Genomic DNA, 21,726 nt, shown 5'->3' on the forward strand with positions numbered 1-21,726 from the left:
GAGAGAGGAGAGGAGCAGACAGGAAGGAAGGAGAGAGAGAGAGAGAGAGGAGGGAGGAGAGAGAGAGAGAGAGAGAGAGAGAGGAGAGGGGAGGAGAGAGAGAGAGAGAGGAGGAGGAGAGAGAGAGAAGGAGGGGAGGAGCAGACAGGGAAGGAAGGAGAGAGAGAGAGAGAGAGGAGGGGAGGAGCAGACAGGAGGGGAGGAGAGAGAGAGAGAGGAGAGAGGAGGGGAGGAGAGAGAGAGAGAGGAGGAGGAGAGAGGAAGGAGGGAGGAGAGAGAGGAGGAGAGGAGCAGACAGGAAGGAGAGAGAGAGAGAGAGAGAGAGGAGGGGATGGAGAGAGGAAGGAGGGAGGAGAGAGAGGAGGAGAGGAGCAGACAGGAAGGAGAGAGAGAAGAGAGAGAGAGAGGAGGGGAGGAGATAGGAAGGAGGGAGGAGAGAGAGAGAGAGGAGCAGACAGGAAGGGAGGAGAGAGAGAGAGAGAGGAGGGGAGGAGGAGAGGAAGGAGGGAGGAGAGAGGAGGAGAGGAGCAGACAGGAAGGGAGGAGAGAGAGAGAGAGAGAGGAGGGGAGGAGCAGACGGGAAGGGAGGAGAGAGAGAGAGAGAGAGGAGGGGAGGTTAAGTGAGATACTGGGGATGATGACTGCTGTGATCTAACCTGCAGGGATAGAAGCATGTGTGTTTAACTTCCTCCAGCAGGGGCTCCCAAACTTCAGAATGCCGCGGCCCACTTTGAAATGTGAAAATCTTCCGGGGCACACCCAACCTCTGATCAACACACGAGACTAAGATGATGTTTTTCCCTATGTTTTTCATATTCGATATTTTTTCATTAACAGAGCATGTGAATTTGGGCATAAGGGAAATTAATAATCCATCCACATACAACAACATTTAGGCAAAATACCCAAAAGCAGTTTGCCAACATTCCCCCCCCCTTACTCATCAGAAGTATTTGCATGCATAACACATTTGTTGAGATAAAATGTGATGAGCAAAAACAATAAATCAATCCACAAGCTATTAATGCTATTTAGGCCATGAAAAATGCTACCTTATCTGTAAAGGGGAGACTTGTGGTTCCATTGAACCAATTTTCATTCAGATAAATTGAGCTGAAAGGTCAAGAGGCCTTGCTTGCTTGCGTGTGTGTGTGTGTGTGTGTGTGTGTGTGTGTGCGCGCGTGCGTGCGTGTGTGTGTGTGCGTGCGTGTGTGTGTGTGCGTGTGTGTGTGCGTGTGTGTGTGTGTGTGTGTGTGTGTGTGCGTGTGTGTGTGTGTGTGTGTACCTGAAGTATCTGTTCTGGGAGCCCATGTTCTTGTCCATGGCATCCAGTGATCCCATGCCGCGGTATTTCTTCAGCCTGATCCCATCAGTGAAGAAATATTCACCTGGAGCCTCAGTGGTGGCAGCCAGCAGAGAGCCCATCATCACTGCACACACACACACACACACACACACACACACACAGACACACACACACACACACACACACACACACACACACACACACACACACACACACACACTCAGACAGACACACAGACACACAGACACACACACACACACACACTACACACACACACACACACACACACAGACACACACACACACACACACACACACACACACACACACACACAGACACACACACACACACACACACACACACACACACACACACACACACACACACACACACACACACACACACACACACACACACACAGACAGACAGACAGACACACACAGACAGACAGAGACACACAGACCAAAAAAAAGGTGGAAAAATGAGTTCACAGCAAAGACACTACAGCCTAATAGTCTTCCTGCCATGTTCACTGTTACTTCTGTCAAGGTGATGATGTTTTCTGTGCTTTTCTTTCTGTCAGCAGGATTACTGGAAAAAGCACAAGCCTGATTTTGATGAAACTCTGAAGAGTGTAGCACGGGCCAAAGAAGAAGCCGTTACATTTTGGAGCTAGCCTGGTCCAGAGCCATGTATAAAGAGTAGGGATGGGCATCGGATTTCGAATTTTCGAATAATCGTTGTTATTATCAAGGTCGACTTTTATTATTGAAATTCGGATTTTTCTTTTTTTTTCTTTTTAAGTGAAATGTTGCATTGTCTCCCCTGATTCTAAGTATAGTCAAGTCGCTTGGTTTGAGCAAGTAAAACAATTTTTATAAGCATTTTAAGCAAGGTTTATGGAAAAATGAATGGCGGGATGAAATCCCATGAAGAGGGAGAGGGGGTGACTTTGGCACCCCTTTGGCACTCAGACCTGAGCCTACTAAATATTTAATGAACCACTCATGATTGTCAAAACTGTTTTTTATTTTCGAAAATGTCAATGTCATGTAACATGTTCTTTACTTCAGTGGTGCAAATGCTTGTTTGAGCTAAAAATCCACAGCAGAAGCTTTTTATATTAATTAATAAAGCCGTAGACTTAGAATCAGGGGAGACAATGCAACATTTCACTCAAAAAAAAAAAAAAAAAATACATTTTAATTTTTTTTACATTTTTATTTTTATTTCGAATTTCGATTAAAAGTCGACTTTGGCCAGCGAATTTCGAATAGTGTTTTTGCTAGAAATGCCCATCCCTAATAAAGAGGAGTCGCCACATCTCCATTCACTCCAATGGACCAGTTTTTTACTCTCAAGAGTTCCAGGAAGTAAGGTCCTGGATTAAGTAGCACTGTCGAGTTGCAGCAAAATGGACAGTTTGTGTTGTACTTTGATTTTTTTTTATCAAATTGTACATTATCAGCTCAACAAAACAGCTCAAGCTAATAATCTAGCTGATCCCTACTGCTCACTACCGACTGTAGGTTTCATGAAACTGAAATTAAATATAGACAGCATCCCTGTCGTCCATCTTAACATTTTAGAGAGATTTTTGCTCCAAAACCCCCTCCCCCCTCACCTGTGGACGCGCCCAGTGCCAGGGCCTTTTGATCCCAAACCCCTCCCCCCCTCACCTGTGGACGCGCCCAGTGCCAGGGCCTTGGCGATCTGTCCGACGTCCTGGATGCCGCCGTCGGCGATGACCGGCACGCCGAAGCGCCGGGCGTACTCCGACACCTTGTAGACGGCCGTCGCCTGGGGCCTCCCACACGCCAACACTGGGTGGAGAGAGGGAGTGGGTGGAGAGAGGGAGGGGGTGGAGAGAGGGAGGGGGTGGAGAGAGGGAGGGGTGGAGAGAGGGAGAGAGGGAGAGGGTGGAGAGAGGGAGAGGGTGGAGAGAGGGAGGGGGTGGAGAGAGGGAGAGGGTGGAGAGAGGGAGAGGGTGGGAGAGAGAGGGAGGGGTGATGTGAAAAGATGTGGGGCATTGCTAGATACCCTTTATCCTCTTAACCCTGTCCTCCCCCCAGTTCACCTCTGACCTCTGACACACCTGTCACCTGACAATACATTTAGTCAGGGAGTCTGCCTCACAGAGGGGGGAAAGCTTTGATGCCTGCAGTTGCTTGGCATGTTGTGAAGCTACAAGTTGAAGGATTATGGTTAAAACGATAATCGTGAATATTTTGGTCGATATTGTGATCCAGATTTTTTTCTGATTATTCATCATTTTGATCATCAATCAACAAAAAAAAATATATATATATATATATGTAAGGGATAATGTATATTGAGGCGGTGATTACGGGGGAAATAATGACCGACAGGTGGATTGAGCCCGACGCGTAGCGGAGGGCTTAATCGTTCACCTGAAGGTCATTATTTCCCAGTAATCACCGCCTCAATATACATTATCCCGCTTAGAACACGGCCTACAACTAAATCATTCAATAATCTGACAAAAATAATTATTCAAATATATTTTTTAATAGCGTTTTCAACGACAAAGCGGTTTCATTCGTAATTGGCACACAAGACACCACAGCTGCAACTGGTTGGCCTAATTAGTAGTGGCTTGCTGACAAAAGGCTCTTATCAACTGATTAATCCAGGTGTGGCAGAGCAGCGGTCGGTTGTCGAGAAATAATGACCGGTGAATATTGTTGATTGACCAATCAGAATCGAGTATTCAAGAGAGCCGTGTTCTAATATATATATATATATATATATATATATATATATATATATATATATATATATATATATATATATATATATATATATATGAGCAAGCATCTCTAATGCACCAATCAAAATAAAGCAGAAAGGTAATAAACAAAAGACACATGTTGTCTCATCCCAATCAAAACAATAGCCCCGCCCCCGGTGCAGCTCAGACTACAGACTCAAGACTGGGACGTGATCAACAAAACACACAAGTGACACGGGACAACACAGAGCAGGAAGCAGGAAGTGACACGGGACAACACAGAGCAGGAAGCAGGAAGTGACACGGGACAACACAGAGCAGGAAGCAGGAAGTGACACGGGACAACACAGAGCCAGAGCAGGAAGCAGGAAGTGTGTCCAAAACACACATCATCACATCGCTGTCAAAGTAACATTTAAAACCCAGCCACTATCTGGCTGATCATCAGTAGTCTCACGTGGTCAGACGACCCAACGTCGACGTCAGTGAGCTTCCAGCGACGGAGGCTCTGAATCACATGTCAACTTTCCGGAAGCCAAGATGGCAGATCTGCAGGATGCTGTGGGTGAAATCTGATTGGCTGGGCCGTGACTGAAGTTACGTCGTACAGCGTGCATCCGTTATTTACAGTCCGACAAGGAAACGCGTTCAGTGCAACGCCGTGAAGAGACCCAACTGTGAAGCGATAAGAAGAGCGACCAAAAAGTAACGATAAGCTATCTTCGCAGGAAGAATGAGTGGTCAAGATAATTTACCGGCCGCGTTACAGAAAGTGTGCAGGAAGGCAGACAAAGTTTGCAGTTTTTTTAGTCGGCGTGGTGGTGTGCGTTTGAGCCATTTCAATGAATAAAGTTGATGTTTTCACCCGGGGTCGATTTAGCTGATGCACACATTTTTCAAATGCACCGCCCACGAGGCCCGTGGTTGGTCAATTCATATGTCTGTCACGCATCCTTTTTTTGTTGTCTTGGGGGACAGGCATTAACCACTTTTCAGAGTTGCGTTCCAGACGTAGATATCGTCTACGGCTGGCTACTGCGAGACGATCATCAGCACCCACAAGGCACAAGAGGACAGCGTGTCTCGTTTTGATGACATCACAAGGGAGAGAAGTGACATGACACTGAGGATGATTGACAGATTAGTGGACGACACAGGAACAAGCATCCAAAACCCCAAAACACCCAAGGCCAGCTTTCAAAAACAAAACTACTAATACCACCACTACTACTACTACTACTACTGATGCCGAGCTGTTAACCAATCAATGCAGCAGGCTGTGAAGTGGGGGGCGGGCACACTGTGGTAGTGGAGCCAATGGGGGAGCCCAGTGCAGGCTTGAGGGCTGAGGGGGAACTTACTGGAGTATCCTGTAACAGTGGTTGGGGTTTTGGGGCTGTGGAGATTTATTGCTGGTGGTACACTGAGGTGAGCTGGACACGCACAGTCGCACACACGCACACGCACACACACACACACACACACACACACACACACACACACACACACACACCACAGGACGGGGGGCGGGGGGAGAACGTAGGTAGGAAAAGAGATGAGAGTAAAAGATGAAGAGAAGTGGATGAGGGAGGGGGAGTATGAAGACGGACACGATGATGAAAGCAGACACACATGGAGAAATAATTCAATAAGCAGGATGACAGACAAAAGCAAAGGAAAACAGAAATACTGCCCATGATTTGAGAGGAATCATGGCCAACATGAACAGACGCATGAAGTCAGACAACAGAAAATAGAGGAAGCAAATCGAACAGGACATATATATTTTTTTTTGTTTTGTTTTCAACTGTGCGAGATGCACCACAGCAAACTTGATCTCAATGGCAATTTGGATTCAAACCTATCAAATAACGAAGTATTATTCTCCTGACTGTTGTTTTTGCACCCAAAACCTTTGTTTGAAATGGGCTTCAACCTTAACTGCACTCAAGCTCTTCCTTCCCCCCTCACAGGGCGCCTAGAATAACCAGATCAGAGGCTCCAGATTGGCTGAGGGCTGCTGTGTAGGCGGGAGCAGTCACCCAGGCTGCTCTGTGATTGGTGGGTTTGACGGGCGTTCACTCACCTTCCTGTGTGATGCAGATGGAGCCACTGCCCATTCCCACCCTCAATGCGTCCGCGCCGGCATCAATCAGGTTCTTCGCCTGAGCTGCAGTTACCACTGCATCCGCCAGGGGGAGACAGAGACACAATTACAGGTGAGAATGAGGACTATGAAAAAAGAAACAATCCGCACACCGAGCTCCCGTTTAGTTTTATTTTATTATTTTCAACACAGCGTGACGTTTCGGGCCACACCGGCCCTTCCTCAGACGCTTTCTGAAGTGGCAGAGAGACGCCGTCTTAAATACCCGTATCAATATAGAATGAGGACTATTACTGCTGTTGGAAAGATGCCACTTGTTTAGTGTGTGTGTGTGTGTGTGTGTGTGTGTGTGTGCGCGCACGCGTGTGTGTCCTCACCGTTGCCTCCAATGACCTGTAGTTGTGGGTATTTCTCTTTAATGTATTTGATCATGTTGATCTGGTAGATAGAGTTTCCCTGAGAGGAGTCCTGTACGAAGGACGACAATATTACAGAAGAGAGAAACGTGGTGAAAGAAATCATCATTGTGTTCACTTTATACATGGAGCCAGTACACATACAGCCCTATAAAACCAGTCTATACTGTACTAGGGTTGTCAAAAGTACCGATAGTATCAAAAAGTATCAATACTGAAAATTTTAATCAGATACAATACTCATTTGCAACAGGTATCGATAGTATCAAAAGTATCAATACTCAAAATTTGAAACGGATACAATACTCATTTGCAACATTTTCGATACCATCAGTGCTTTCTCCCTCTCTAGCATTGGTGGGTATCTGTTGCTTCAACAAGCTAAACGTGTTCTGATATGACTAGAGCAGGGCTAATCTGCTGCACAAGTTCAAGGTTTGATCAGGCCTAGATTATATGGAGAAGTGTGCGTCTGTCCGTCCATCTGTCTAACTTTATTTTTATGACTCTTGATGTGTCGTCATGCACCCCCTTCCCGTGGTATTGAAAATGGTATCGAGTATCGATATTTTCCTGGGTATCGGACATTGAAGTAGAAATTCTAGTATCGTGACATCCCTATACTGTACACTGTCAGCCATACCAGCAAGCAGTATAATGTATATAAAATCTTTCTCCATGATGACACTGTCATGCCTCGAAAGGCGCTATATAAATCCAAGTTATTATTATTATTATCACATTTAAATCCAGCACCTAAGGAACCAGGTCTCAGGATCACTTAATCTTGGATTTCCATATCCCATATGTAAATACAGAGTTGAGCAAAAATAGTTTTCGAAACTTTGCGCCTTATAAATGCACATGCAATGGAAAATGATTTGCAAAAGTATTTGAAATTAAAAGTCCTCTTTTCTTTAGAAAAGTCTAAATTCTTAAACCATGATGATTCTTAACTCATTGAGTGCCAGCCACTTTTGGAGAACGGACGCTCCCAGTGCCAGAGTTTCAGAGCGTTTTCAGTGATTTCTCGAGGCCCACAGAATATTGTGTGATATTACTATGTAAACACCGAACACGCACAAAGAACAAGGAGACTCTATTGTATCATCAGCAAAAAAAAAGTTTATTGATACCATTTTCCGTTCTTTAGTTATGAGCCGGAGAAGATAGGTTGTTTTCAGCGTTTTCAGGCGTTTCAAATTAGAAGCTGAGTTATTCAGCCTTTTGTGAAATGAAGCATTTCAAGCACATTCACTGACTCTAGCTAATATTTTCTGATGTAGTGACGTGGTGTAGTTGTGTGGTGCCCTGCGTGCCCCACCCCCCTCTCCCCCCCCTCAGCTGCAAACTCCTCCCCACACTAACATACAGCCTCACGCACCCAGGTCTATTTTCGGAGTGCTCCGTTTTTGTGCGCCGGCTCCCAGCGCGACACGGAAAAGCCAAACCGGACTGCTGAGAATGGTTTGGCTTTTCAGTGTCGGGTGCTGCTTTTCTGGCGGCTAATCGTGTGGAGAAACTATGCAGACAGACAGAGGCAGAGGGGCTCAGTTGTGGGAGCGGATTGACTGCTGTTCGCAGCCAACGTCAGCTGCAGCCAGAGCAATCTATATGGCTCTGGCTGCAGCATGAGCGGTTTCTCTTTCATCACGGGGCTTTTTCCTGCTGTTTTCCGGACCTTTCTCTAATCTGGAGAGCACTGTCGCCACCTAATGAGTCCGTAAAATAGGTTATACACCTTCAATAGCTACAATATTTGTACAGGAGATGCAGGAGGCTTTGATCCACGTCCCACCGTCAAAAAACGCATTTGACGTCGATCGACATCATTGGCACTCTACGTCACTATTTACTTGGCACTCAATGAGTTAACATTGACTGTAACAGTTTCCACTGATTTGTATTTGTTTGCTGCGTGGCAATGTGTGAATTAACTTGTCTTTTTGTTTAATAACTGTATTTGTTGTTGGCAGCTCTCAATGAGATTTACTTCAACAAAAGGAATACTAATCAAAGATAAACCTACCAGTACGACCACGTCGACCCCGCTCTGCACCAGTAGGTCCAGCCGGTACTTGTCGTCGTTGTGGGTGCCGATGGCGGCGCCACACAGCAGCTGTTTGCGGGAGTCTTTGGAGGCCAGAGGGAAGTCTCTGTTCTTCTTCAGGTCTGTGCGGGCGATGATGGCCACCAGTGAGCCTTCCTCATTCACTATGGGCAGCTTCCCTGGAGGAGGAGATCAGAGTGTAAGAACGTTCACTATGGGCAGCTTCCCTGGAGGAGGAGATCAGAGTGTAAGAACGTTCACTATGGGCAGCTTCCCTGGAGGAGGAGATCAGAGTGTAAGAACGTTCACTATGGGCAGCTTCCCTGGAGGAGGAGATCAGAGTGTAAGAGCATTGCCTATGGGCAGCTTCCCTGGAGGAGGAGATCAGAGTGTAAGAACGTTCACTATGGGCAGCTTCCCTGGAGGAGGAGATCAGAGTTATGGGCAGCTTCCCTGGAGGAGGAGATCAGAGTTATGGGCAGCTTCCCTGGAGGAGGAGATCAGAGAGTGTAAGAACGTTCACTATGGGCAGCTTCCCTGGAGGAGGAGATCAGAGAGTGTAAGAACGTTCACTATGGGCAGCTTCCCTGGAGGAGGGGCAGTGGCAGCAGAATGTGTTTTTTGGTTGTATTTTGAATGAAAAAGATCATAAACAGAGAATATCGAGAGGCTACGATCCTTGAAGTGAAACATCCTCCTCACCTTTCTTACTCTTCTGCAGGATTTCATTGGCTTCTTTCAGCGTCACTCCAGCGGGGGCGACCACTAGATCCTCCAACCTCGTCATCACCTGGACAGAAAATCAAGTCGGCGTTTGAGAAGATTTTGAAACAGTATGATGAAGGTCAAGTGCCACCCCCTCTGCCGATCTGGGGAGAGCCGTAGACACATACGCTTCCTCTGATACATGTGCAGTTGCCAGGCGCTTCTTTTCACCTGACAGCAGGGAGCTTCACCGGCAGGACGAAGCACGTGGGAGGATCACGCCATTCACACCAGCTCCCTTCCACCCCGAACAGGCGCCCCGACCGACCAGAGGAGGCACTAGTGCAGCGACCAGGACAAATACCCTCATTCTGCTTCCCACCCACAGACACAGCCAATCATGTCTGTACGGACGCCCAACCAAGCCGGAGGTAACATGGGGGCGCGAACCTGCGACCCACGACACTACCCGGACGCCCAAACTAATGGAGTGTTTACTCCATTAGTTTGGTTTCTTTCAAATGCTGTTGGCACCAAATAACCTCAGAAATGCAGGTCTTGATCCTCTTCCAAGAGAGCTACAGTGCAGTTTGTTGGGAGCATAGAGTGTATAAAAATACAAACAAAGCCACCACGGCGCCACCCAGTGGTTTGTGGACTCTTATTTTGAAGCCTCGAGTTTGGAATTTAGACTTTTGCCATCTTGTTTTTTGTTTTTGTTTTTTGCAGAAGTAGCTAGCGCATGGACCAGGGGTTTCCCACAGAGCCGCCTGCTATTGGTCCGTGATCGGCGAGCTGCATGCTCACTGGACGGACGACCTGTCAATCATGCCCCAAAACGGAGTCTGCTTTATCGTCTATTTTAGTCTAAGTTGGACTATTAATTAAAACAGTTAACATCATGCTGTATTGAAGAAGACTTGAAATGATTGAGACATAAACTCAGTAGGCAAGTGTTTACTGAGTGGCTTCATTCTTCAGCTCTGCAGGTTGCCCCTTGGGTATGACCAGCAGGGAAGGGAAATGACATCACACTTAGCTTAAGTTACCCACCACACACACACACACACACACACACACACACACACACACACACACACACACACACCCTAAACCCCGCCCACCTCGCTGAGTGGCAGGTTGTGGTCCTCGTCCTTCAGGAAGTCGATGTCTCTGGAGGAGATGATGCCCACCAGCTTGCCGCCCATGTTGCCATTGTCCGTGATGGGGATGCCGCAGAAGCCATGCCGCGCCTTGGCCTGGAACACGTCCCGCACGCACTCTCTGGGACTCATCACCACGGGGTCTGTGATGAAGCCCTGCTCGTAACGCTGGGGGGGGGGCGAGGAAGAGGAGCAGGCGATGAGGGGGTAAAAGAGGAGGTAAGGGAAGATGAAGGAGTGGATTGAGAGGGTGGGGAGATAGGGAAGAGGTCAATGGGTGGAGGAAGAAAACACACTTCCACTGGATCTAACTACAGCCAAACTGACAACAGAAACTACACAGGAGGAAAGAAAAGGAGAATGGAGAGAAGTTAATGTGAGATGGATGAAAAGATAAAGAAGAAGAGGCCATCTAACGAGTCAATGGATGCAAAAAGGCAGAGCAATGTAACAAAGAGAATGAGGAAGAAGAACATGCAGAAGAAGAGAAAGGGACAGGTGGTAAACAACATGCAGAAGAAGAGAAAGGGACAGGTGGTACCTTGACTTTGCGAACTTCATTCGCCTGGAACTCTGGAGTACAGTTGTGATGGATCAAGCCGATGCCCCCTGTTAGCTGGGAGGAGACACTGCATCAGAGTGTGTGTGTGTGTGTGTGTGTGAGTGTGTGTGTGTGTGTGTGTGTGTGTGTGTGTGTGTGTGTGTGTGTGCGTGTGTGTGTGTGTTCTATGTAGAGCCCGACCAATATATTGGTCGGCCGATATTGGGCAATCACCGGTATCGGCCGGTATGTTTTGCAGATCAGGGGCGAGATTTTATTTTATTTTTTAAAGTTATAGACAGGATGTTGTGTATAGTTGATCCTAATTCGTTCTATTTGTGTTTTTGTATTTCTAGTTGTTTATAATTATTAAATTCCCAGTGGAGTTTACAGTTTCGGTGCACTGATGTCCTTTTGGACAAAGTGTATTGCTAAACTGTAAAATATCGTGCCTACATTACATATCTCAAGTCATGTCAAGTCATATCTTTGCCAAGTGTTTGATATTTGAGGGCTCATTGCAAAAAGTGTGTAATATAATGTGTATATATAAAATATAAGAATATTGGACGATATATCGATATCTATTTTTTTACTCCATAATATCGGTATCAGCCCCAAAAATCCAGTATTGGATAGTCTTATTATCTAGTTCTGTGTGTGTGTGTGTGTGTGTGTGTGTGTGTGTAACATGTTATTGTGTTAGTAGGCTGTCATACTTACTGCCATAGCGATAGCCATGCTGGCCTCTGTGACGGTGTCCATGGGGGAGGAGACCAGGGGGGTTTTCATGGTGATCTGTTTGGTGAGCGCTGAGGTCAAGTCCTGGACAGAAGACAACACAGAGATATGAACAGTGATAATAAAAAAATTATATATATATATTTAAAAAAAAGTCAATTCTTCTGGAGGCATCATGGGCTGAATTCAGGGGCTCAGCTGATACAGCCGCTCTCACCAAACATCCAAGCTTACATCAGATGTAGTGTCCTCCTGCACCCTGACTCAAGCTTACATCAGATGTAGTGTCCTCCTGCACCCTGACTCAAGCTTACATCAGATGTAGTGTCCTCCTGCACCCTGACTCAAGCTTACATCAGATGTAGTGTCCTGCACCCTGACTCAAGCTTACATCAGATGTAGTGTCCTCCTGCACCCTGACTCAAGCTTACATCAGATGTAGTGTCCTCCTGCACCCTGACTCAAGCTTACATCAGATGTAGTGTCCTCCTGCACCCTGACTCAAGCTTACATCAGATGTAGTGTCCTGCACCCTGACTCAAGCTTACATCAGATGTAGTGTCCTCCTGCACCCTGACTCAAGCTTTCATCAGATGTAGTGTCCTCCTGCACCCTGACTCAAGCTTACATCAGATGTAGTGTCCTCCTGCACCCTGACTCAAGCTTACATCAGATGTAGTGTCCTGCACCCTGACTCAAGCTTACATCAGATGTAGTGTCCTCCTGCACCCTGACTCAAGCTTTCATCAGATGTAGTGTCCTCCTGCACCCTGACTCGAGCTTACATCAGATGTAGTGTCCTCCTGCACCCTGACTCAAGCTTTCATCAGATGTAGTGTCCTCCTGCACCCTGACTCAAGCTTACATCAGATGTAGTGTCCTCCTGCACCCTGACTCAAGCTTACATCAGATGTAGTGTCCTCCTGCACCCTGACTCAAGCTTACATCAGATGTAGTGTCCTGCACCCTGACTCAAGCTTACATCAGATGTAGTGTCCTCCTGCACCCTGACTCAAGCTTTCATCAGATGTAGTGTCCTCCTGCACCCTGACTCGAGCTTACATCAGATGTAGTGTCCTCCTGCACCCTGACTCAAGCTTTCATCAGATGTAGTGTCCTCCTGCACCCTGACTCAAGCTTACATCAGATGTAGTGTCCTCCTGCACCCTGACTCAAGCTTACATCAGATGTAGTGTCCTCCTGCACCCTGACTCAAGCTTACATCACATGTAGTGTCCTCCTGCACTCTGACTCAAGCTTACATCAGATGTAGTGTCCTCCTGCACCCTGACTCAAGCTTACATCAGATGTAGTGTCCTCCTGCACCCTGACTCAAGCTTACATCAGATGTAGTGTCCTCCTGCATCCTGACTCAAGCTTACATCAGATGTAGTGTCCTGCACTCTGACTCAAGCTTACATCAGATGTAGTGTCCTCCTGCACCCTGACTCAAGCTTACATCAGATGTAGTGTCCTGCACCCTGACTCAAGCTTACATCAGATGTATTGTCCTCCTGCACTCTGACTCAAGCTTACATCAGATGTAGTGTCCTCCTGCACCCTGACTCAAGCTTACATCAGATGTAGTGTCCTCCTGCACCCTGACTCAAGCTTACATCAGATGTAGTGTCCTCCTGCACCCTGACTCAAGCTTACATCAGATGTAGTGTCCTGCACCCTGACTCAAGCTTACATCAGATGTAGTGTCCTCCTGCACCCTGACTCAAGCTTTCATCAGATGTAGTGTCCTCCTGCACCCTGACTCGAGCTTACATCAGATGTAGTGTCCTCCTGCACCCTGACTCAAGCTTTCATCAGATGTAGTGTCCTCCTGCACCCTGACTCAAGCTTACATCAGATGTAGTGTCCTCCTGCACCCTGACTCAAGCTTACATCAGATGTAGTGTCCTCCTGCACCCTGACTCAAGCTTACATCAGATGTAGTGTCCTGCACCCTGACTCAAGCTTACATCAGATGTAGTGTCCTCCTGCACCCTGACTCAAGCTTTCATCAGATGTAGTGTCCTCCTGCACCCTGACTCGAGCTTACATCAGATGTAGTGTCCTCCTGCACCCTGACTCAAGCTTTCATCAGATGTAGTGTCCTCCTGCACCCTGACTCAAGCTTACATCAGATGTAGTGTCCTCCTGCACCCTGACTCAAGCTTACATCAGATGTAGTGTCCTCCTGCACCCTGACTCAAGCTTACATCACATGTAGTGTCCTCCTGCACTCTGACTCAAGCTTACATCAGATGTAGTGTCCTCCTGCACCCTGACTCAAGCTTACATCAGATGTAGTGTCCTCCTGCACCCTGACTCAAGCTTACATCAGATGTAGTGTCCTCCTGCATCCTGACTCAAGCTTACATCAGATGTAGTGTCCTGCACTCTGACTCAAGCTTACATCAGATGTAGTGTCCTCCTGCACCCTGACTCAAGCTTACATCAGATGTAGTGTCCTGCACCCTGACTCAAGCTTACATCAGATGTATTGTCCTCCTGCACTCTGACTCAAGCTTACATCAGATGTAGTGTCCTCCTGCACCCTGACTCAAGCTTACATCAGATGTAGTGTCCTCCTGCACCCTGACTCAAGCTTACATCAGATGTAGTGTCCTCCTGCACTCTGACTCAAGCTTACATCAGATGTAGTGTCCTCCTGCACTCTGACTCAAGCTTACATCAGATGTAGTGTCCTCCTGCATCCTGACTCAAGCTTACATCAGATGTAGTGTCCTCCTGCACTCTGACTCAAGCTTACATCAGATGTAGTGTCCTCCTGCATCCTGACTCAAGCTTACATCAGATGTAGTGTCCTCCTGCACCCTGACTCAAGCTTACATCAGATGTATTGTCCTCCTGCACTCTGACTCAAGCTTACATCAGATGTAGTGTCCTCCTGCACTCTGACTCAAGCTTACATCAGATGTAGTGTCCTGCACCCTGACTCAAGCTTACATCAGATGTAGTGTCCTCCTGCACCCTGACTCAAGCTTACATCAGATGTAGTGTCCTCCTGCATCCTGACTCAAGCTTACATCAGATGTAGTGTCCTCCTGCATCCTGACTCAAGCTTACATCAGATGTAGTGTCCTCCTGCACTCTGACTCAAGCTTACATCAGATGTAGTGTCCTCCTGCACTCTGACTCAAGCTTACATCAGATGTAGTGTCCTGCACCCTGACTCAAGCTTACATCAGATGTAGTGTCCTCCTGCACTCTGACTCAAGCTTACATCAGATGTAGTGTCCTCCTGCACTCTGACTCGAGCTTACATCAGATGTAGTGTCCTGCACCCTGACTCAAGCTTACATCAGATGTAGTGTCCTGCACCCTGACTCAAGCTTACATCAGATGTAGTGTCCTGCACCCTGACTCAAGCTTACATCAGATGTAGTGTCCTGCACCCTGACTCAAGCTTACATCAGATGTAGTGTCCTGCACCCTGACTCAAGCTTACATCAGATGTAGTGTCCTGCACCCTGACTCAAGCTTACATCAGATGTAGTGTCCTGCACCCTGACTCAAGCTTACATCAGATGTAGTGTCCTCCTGCACCCTGACTCAAGCTTTCATCAGATGTAGTGTCCTCCTGCACCCTGACTCAAGCTTACATCAGATGTAGTGTCCTCCTGCACCCTGACTCAAGCTTACATCAGATGTAGTGTCCTGCACTCTGACTCAAGCTTACATCAGATGTAGTGTCCTGCACCCTGACTCAAGCTTACATCAGATGTAGTGTCCTGCACCCTGACTCAAGCTTACATCAGATGTAGTGTCCTGCACCCTGACTCAAGCTTACATCAGATGTAGTGTCCTGCACCCTGACTCAAGCTTACAGCAGATGTAGTGTCCTGCACCCTGACTCACCACTTGTTCTGCTGTGAAGTCGATGTAGCCTGGCAGGATCAGGAAGTCACTGGAGGGAGGAGAGAAGGGGGACAGGGGGAACGAAGAGGGAGGAGACAAACAGGTTAGGGCAGCAGAAAACATACAGTACATCACAAGTTCACAACATATAGGCAATGACAGGCATTCCTCCCTATGGCTTCAGGTGTGACTCAGCCAATCACAACTAAGGACAAGAACTATCAGTTTCACAATGTGTAACTACCACCTCGACGCCAAAAGTGACAAATAAAAACTGAACCTATAACACAAAAAGTGAACTACTGTAAGCTAAGATTAGGGCTAAATGGCAAATTGAATGAAATGTCAAAGTCTAATTTCTACGATCAAAGTCAAGATAGTAGTCCATTCAGCCTTTACTTGTATTCGAGCTCCTCTCCTCCGTTAAATAGCTGCCGTGCTGAGGTTCCGTCGTCGGGAATGTAGCTTGATCCCCTGATCAAGTAGTCTGCCATCATGCCGTCCGGCTCCACACTTCAATTTAGTCTGTTCACTCAAAATATCACCTAGCCACCAAAACAGCAAAGCCAATTTCCCCACAGAGGCCCGGTAACCCCCAGAACTTTCTTTCTCTGTTCGCCTTTCTCGTTGTGAGCCGATCCAATAAGACCAATAAGGGCTAAGGCAACCGAGGAAACCTCAAAGTCCAATTTCATGATCCAAGATTAAGGTTAGCACTTGACTGGAATAAATGAATAACCACCTTTGGCTTGTTGCACAAGAGGGAACTCCTCTAACAGGACATCACGTTTAAGAGGGAACTCCTCTAACAGGACATCACGTTTAAGAGGGAACTCCTCTAACAGGACATCACGTTTAAGAGGGCCCTCCTCTAACAGGACATCACGTTTAAGAGGGAAGTCCTCTAACAGGACATCACGTTTAAGAGGGAACTCCTCTAACAGGACATCACGTTTAAGAGGGAACTCCTCTAACAGGACATCACGTTTAAGAGGGAACTCCTCTAACAGGACATCACGTTTAAGAGGGCCCTCCTCTAACAGGACATCACGTTTAAGAGGGAACTCCTCTAACAGGACATCACGTTTAAGAGGGAACTCCTCTAACAGGACATCACGTTTCAAGTGTTTGTTGTGGCGGCAAACCTTGCATGGCCATGTTTCAGTAAAAACAGTCAGCAGGAACAAGTCAATTACAATCTGGCCGGATGTCGTCGAGTTCAGAAATAGAAAAACGAGAAGCCGAGAGGAAAAAACACAAGTGAAAAAAAAACCTGTTGAGCAGCACGGAACAGAACAGGTGAATCAAACGTCACAGGGTGTTGTGTTGCTGTGTGTGTTCATGCATGTGACATGTATCTGCCAGGCAAAGTGTGTCAAATCCATGATGTGGCGTATGAGTGAGTAGCACTGCAAGCCAATGTTTCAATGATATGCCTCTATGTCCATGTTTCAATGATATGCCTATATGTCCATGTTTCAATGATATGTCTATATGTCCATGTTTCAATGATATACCTCTATGTCCATGTTTCAATGATATGTCTATATGTCCATGTTTCAATGATATGTCTATATGTCCATGTTTCAATGATATGCCTATATGTCCATGTTTCAATGATATGCCTATATGTCCATGTTTCAATGATATGTCTATATGTCCATGTTTCAATGATATGCCTATATGTCCATGTTTCAATGATATGTCTATATGTCCATGTTTCAATGATATGTCTATATGTCCATGTTTCAATGATATGCCTCTATGTCCATGTTTCAATGATATGCCTCTATGTCCATGTTTCAATGATATGTCTATATGTCCATGTTTCAATGATATGTCTATATGTCCATGTTTCAATGATATGCCTCTATGTCCATGTTTCAATGATATGTCTATATGTCCATGTTTCAATGATATGTCTATATGTCCATGTTTCAATGATATGTCTATATGTCCATGTTTCAATGATATGTCTATATGTCCATGTTTCAATGATATGCCTCTATGTCCATGTTTCAATGATATGCCTCTATGTCCATGTTTCAATGATATGTCTATATGTCCATGTTTCAATGATATGCCTATATGTCCATGTTTCAATGATATGCCTATATGTCCATGTTTCAATGATATGCCTCTATGTCCATGTTTCAATGATATGTCTCTATGTCCATGTTTCAATGATATGTCTATATGTCCATGTTTCAATGATATGCCTATATGTCCATGTTTCAATGATATGTCTATATGTCCATGTTTCAATGATATGCCTATATGTCCATGTTTCTATGATATGCCTCTATGTCCATGTTTCAATGATATGCATCCATGTCCATGTTTCAATGATATGCCTCTATGTCCATGTTTCAATGATATGCCTCTATGTCCATGTTTCAATGATATGCCTCTATGTCCATGTTTCAATGATATGCCTATATGTCCATGTTTCAATGATATGCCTCTATGTCCATGTTTCAATGATATGCCTATATGTCCATGTTTCAATGATATGTCTATATGTCCATGTTTCAATGATATGCCTTTATGTCCATGTTTCAATGATATGCCTTTATGTCCATGTTTCAATGATATGTCTATATGTCCATGTTTCAATGATATGCCTTTATGTCCATGTTTCAATGATATGCCTTTATGTCCATGTTTCAATGATATGCCTTTATGTCCATGTTTCAATGATATGCCTATATGTCCATGTTTCAATGATATGCCTTTATGTCCATGTTTCAATGATATGCCTATATGTCCATGTTTCAATGATATGCCTATATGTCCATGTTTCAATTGATTGATTGATAATTGATTGATTGATAACTTTATTGAAACAATAATAGCAGGTATGTACAAGACATCATTGAAACATGGACATATAGGCATATCATTGAAACATGGACATATAGGCATATCATTGAAACATGGACATAGAGGCATATCATTGAAACATGGACATAGAGGCATATCATTGAAACATGGACATATAGGCATATCATTGAAACAGGGATAGAGGCATATCATTGAAACATGGACATAGAGGCATATCATTGAAACATGGACATATAGGCATATCATTGAAACATGGACATAGAGGCATATCATTGAAACAGGGATAGAGGCATATCATTGAAACAGGGATAGAGGCATATCATTGAAACATGGATAGAGGCATATCATTGTTTATGCCTGTGTGTGTGGATACATTTCCCAGCGAGATTGTCCAGGCATGTGACATATAAGTGAGCGTCTCGTATGTCACTGCTCACTGCCTATGACCGCCATGCTTTAACACGCCGTGAATAATGTAAAGCCCTTCCAGGACACCACGAGGAATAGCCTCTCTCACATGACCAATAGTGCTGAAGCTCCGTGTGCACGATTCTCTTATCCGATACCCAAATCAATATTAAAGACGAGGAAAAATACCCATTTCTTTACCAATGTTGACTTTTGGTGATAGCGATAGCAAGTATCGACCAACCTCTTCGGCTTTGTACCACCAAGCAGATCTTCTAAATATAGCCAAGTCGGCTATAGTCCAGAATAACAACACATGATTGTGCGGATGCCAGCTGCTAAATTTGGGACTTGTGCCGTGTTCAGAGAAGCAATGTGTTCCGGGCCACTATCCCCCCTTAAGAATTCACTTCCAAGACTGCACAAGTCTACTACTACTCATTTTGTAAACTAAGGACTTCACACTTACCAACTGTTTTGTTCAAGTACCATAATAATCTGTTTTACTGTATTGCACTGCCAATTAAATCAAAGATACACACTGCTGCTAAAGTTGACACTAGTGATTAAAGTTGACTGATGGCTCAAAAAGGCAAATCTCTATTTCTGCTCTGCTATGAATATTGTTAAAGAAGATACTCGCACATCCAAGTGTCTCTGGTGCAGGTGCGTTGGAGAGTATCACATGAAATTGAGGAATAGAACATCGTGATGCTTTTGCAAGAGCAGTGTGCGGGATGTTGTATTTCTCTATTTCATGCTCTGCTATGAATAACAGCAATCATCAGTCAGTCTGTGATATGGGTGCTGCTGGGTGCACAGAACGTGTCCATATTGAAACAAAACTATGCTGCTTTTGGTATTCGTGGTTGTATAAACTTAAGCATATTTCCTTACAATAAGTTATCAACTAGACTAGAGGATGTAGAAGATGACTATTTTGTCTGTGGACAGTTTCAGTTATCTACCTACAATGCAAATAGACATGGACTTCTGCGGGGGGGGGTGTACCCCCGGTGACAATAAATTACAAATATCATTCATATGTACGGAAGCCGGGCAGCATCTTTCATTCAAAGCTCAGTGCAACATCATAGTTGCATCAAATCTCTGAAAAGGCTGCAGAATTTAAAACAGTGTTTTGCAGATGCTTAGCATTTTAGCTTCTAGGCTACAAAACCACGGGGTGCTGGAGGAGCCGAGTAAAGTTAACGCTCTTGTTTAAGCCCATGGCACACAAATCACAAATCACACACGTTGGAGATTGCTCAGATTCAACATGTTCAATCCGGTTTGTCTATGTTTAGCCCATGGCACACCGATCAAACATTCTCCAACAACTGCTTGCTGCTGGAGAATGTCATGGGCTTTACTTGTATGTGAGTCCGTCTCCTCCTCCGAACAGCTGCTGTCCCGACAGCCCGTCGTCGGGAACGTAGCCGGTCTGTCCGCTGATCAGGTAGTCCGCCATGACACTTGACTCGGTTCAGTCTCTGTTCAAATAGAACGTTATACTATAACGTGATCACCGAGCCGCCAAAACACACACACACACACACAGGCCCGGGGACACCGCCAACTTTCCCAGTCTCAGAGCCTGTCTTGCTGTCGGCCGATCCGGGCTGCTGTCTGTCAACTTGAGGCTAGTTATCAACGCGTTGCCCTCCTCCGTGTTTCTTCTGTGGTCCAGGTCGACAGAGAGACGGGCTGGTTCTGGCCGTTCGTGTTGAATTGAACTGGAAGATGTCGGCTTGTATTGAGCTTCTCTCGGGCCTTTCTCTGGCAGCTAATGTTACCACCACATGCTACACGCTCTCTCTCGTGTGCGGTTTACGGTTCTGGTTCTGCCTCTGCCTGGCACGTGTGTGTCTGACAGGTTTTCCGTGGCTTGCGTCACTTCCGTTTCGGTCACGCCCCCTTAGTGACAAAAACGCAAATATTGATTATTATTATTAACATTATATTAAACTACACATTATACAATATTTGAATAATGTCACCCTGTTATAGCCCTTCTCAGGACGCATTCACTGAGAAGGGCTACCGTTCTGTTGTTCTGTCTGCCACAGAGAGCTTTTTTTCTGAATGCATCTATGACTTCTATCGACCTCTATGGGCGACCGGTAAGAACTGCAACAGCATCTAGTAGAACACCCTCACCTTTCACATGGTTGGCCTCCTGTTGCTGGCACAAACAGTCACATTTTTCACAATCTATAAGAGATGCTAGTGGTAGGGTAGTTTTTTTTATACATTTTATTAAAGACCATATCATACAAAAAACAGATAAAACACACAAACACATCTACAATACAAGGTTCAGGGGTACAAGCAAATAATACTAATAAGAAAAAACAACAACAGCTAAGGCACCATTTGGTGGCATTTTATAGACCAAACAATTAATCGATTAGTGTAAAATAATCAACAGATTAATCAATAATGAAAATAATTAGTTGCAGGCAGCCCATGGTCCCACGCAAACATTTGGTTTGCAGGGATCTGGTCCCCATATCTACTGGTAATCCAACAAAAAGGTAATAAGGTAACAGAGATCATATTAAATTAACAGTGATGTGCTCACAGGTGAGAATTTATCAGGAAGTATGGTCGAGTTCAGCAAAAGTTGGACATATACTGGGACACTTATTTTTTTTTTGTGTATTTCTAAATGATAATCCTCATTACATTACTGACACCAAATCTCATAAAAAGGGGTGGCACAAACCTGCTGTGTGATATTGTCAAACTGCACCCTGCCATAGTTTGGTTATAAAAGTGCATACTATGCATGCATGAAAATTGTGCATACTTATATGA

At 45.4% G+C, this 21,726-nt stretch overlaps 1 protein-coding gene across 1 annotated transcript in view; it reads right to left on the reverse strand.

The window, feature by feature from the left end:
- The window catches only part of impdh2 (IMP (inosine 5'-monophosphate) dehydrogenase 2), a gene marked incomplete at its 3' end in the record, with an annotated part of 22,175 nt that extends 1,434 nt beyond the window's left edge, over positions 1–20,741 (reverse strand). The window contains exons 1-11 of the mRNA XM_083639247.1: positions 20,280–20,741; positions 15,655–15,703; positions 11,764–11,865; positions 11,041–11,115; positions 10,461–10,667; positions 9,334–9,421; positions 8,611–8,810; positions 6,543–6,633; positions 6,145–6,240; positions 2,986–3,129; positions 1,286–1,430 (exon numbers count right to left, since the gene is read on the reverse strand). Of these exons, the coding sequence (XP_083495373.1) occupies positions 1,286–1,430; positions 2,986–3,129; positions 6,145–6,240; positions 6,543–6,633; positions 8,611–8,810; positions 9,334–9,421; positions 10,461–10,667; positions 11,041–11,115; positions 11,764–11,865; positions 15,655–15,703; positions 20,280–20,377 (1,295 nt within the window). The 5' untranslated portion in view covers positions 20,378–20,741. The remainder of the gene's footprint in view (positions 1–1,285; positions 1,431–2,985; positions 3,130–6,144; positions 6,241–6,542; positions 6,634–8,610; positions 8,811–9,333; positions 9,422–10,460; positions 10,668–11,040; positions 11,116–11,763; positions 11,866–15,654; positions 15,704–20,279) is intronic.
- Between the last annotated feature and the right edge of the window lie 985 nt (positions 20,742–21,726).

The sequence above is a fragment of the Poromitra crassiceps genome, assembly GCF_964638095.1.
Source record: "Poromitra crassiceps genome assembly, chromosome: 6".
Taxonomy (NCBI): Eukaryota; Metazoa; Chordata; class Actinopteri; order Beryciformes; family Melamphaidae; genus Poromitra; species Poromitra crassiceps.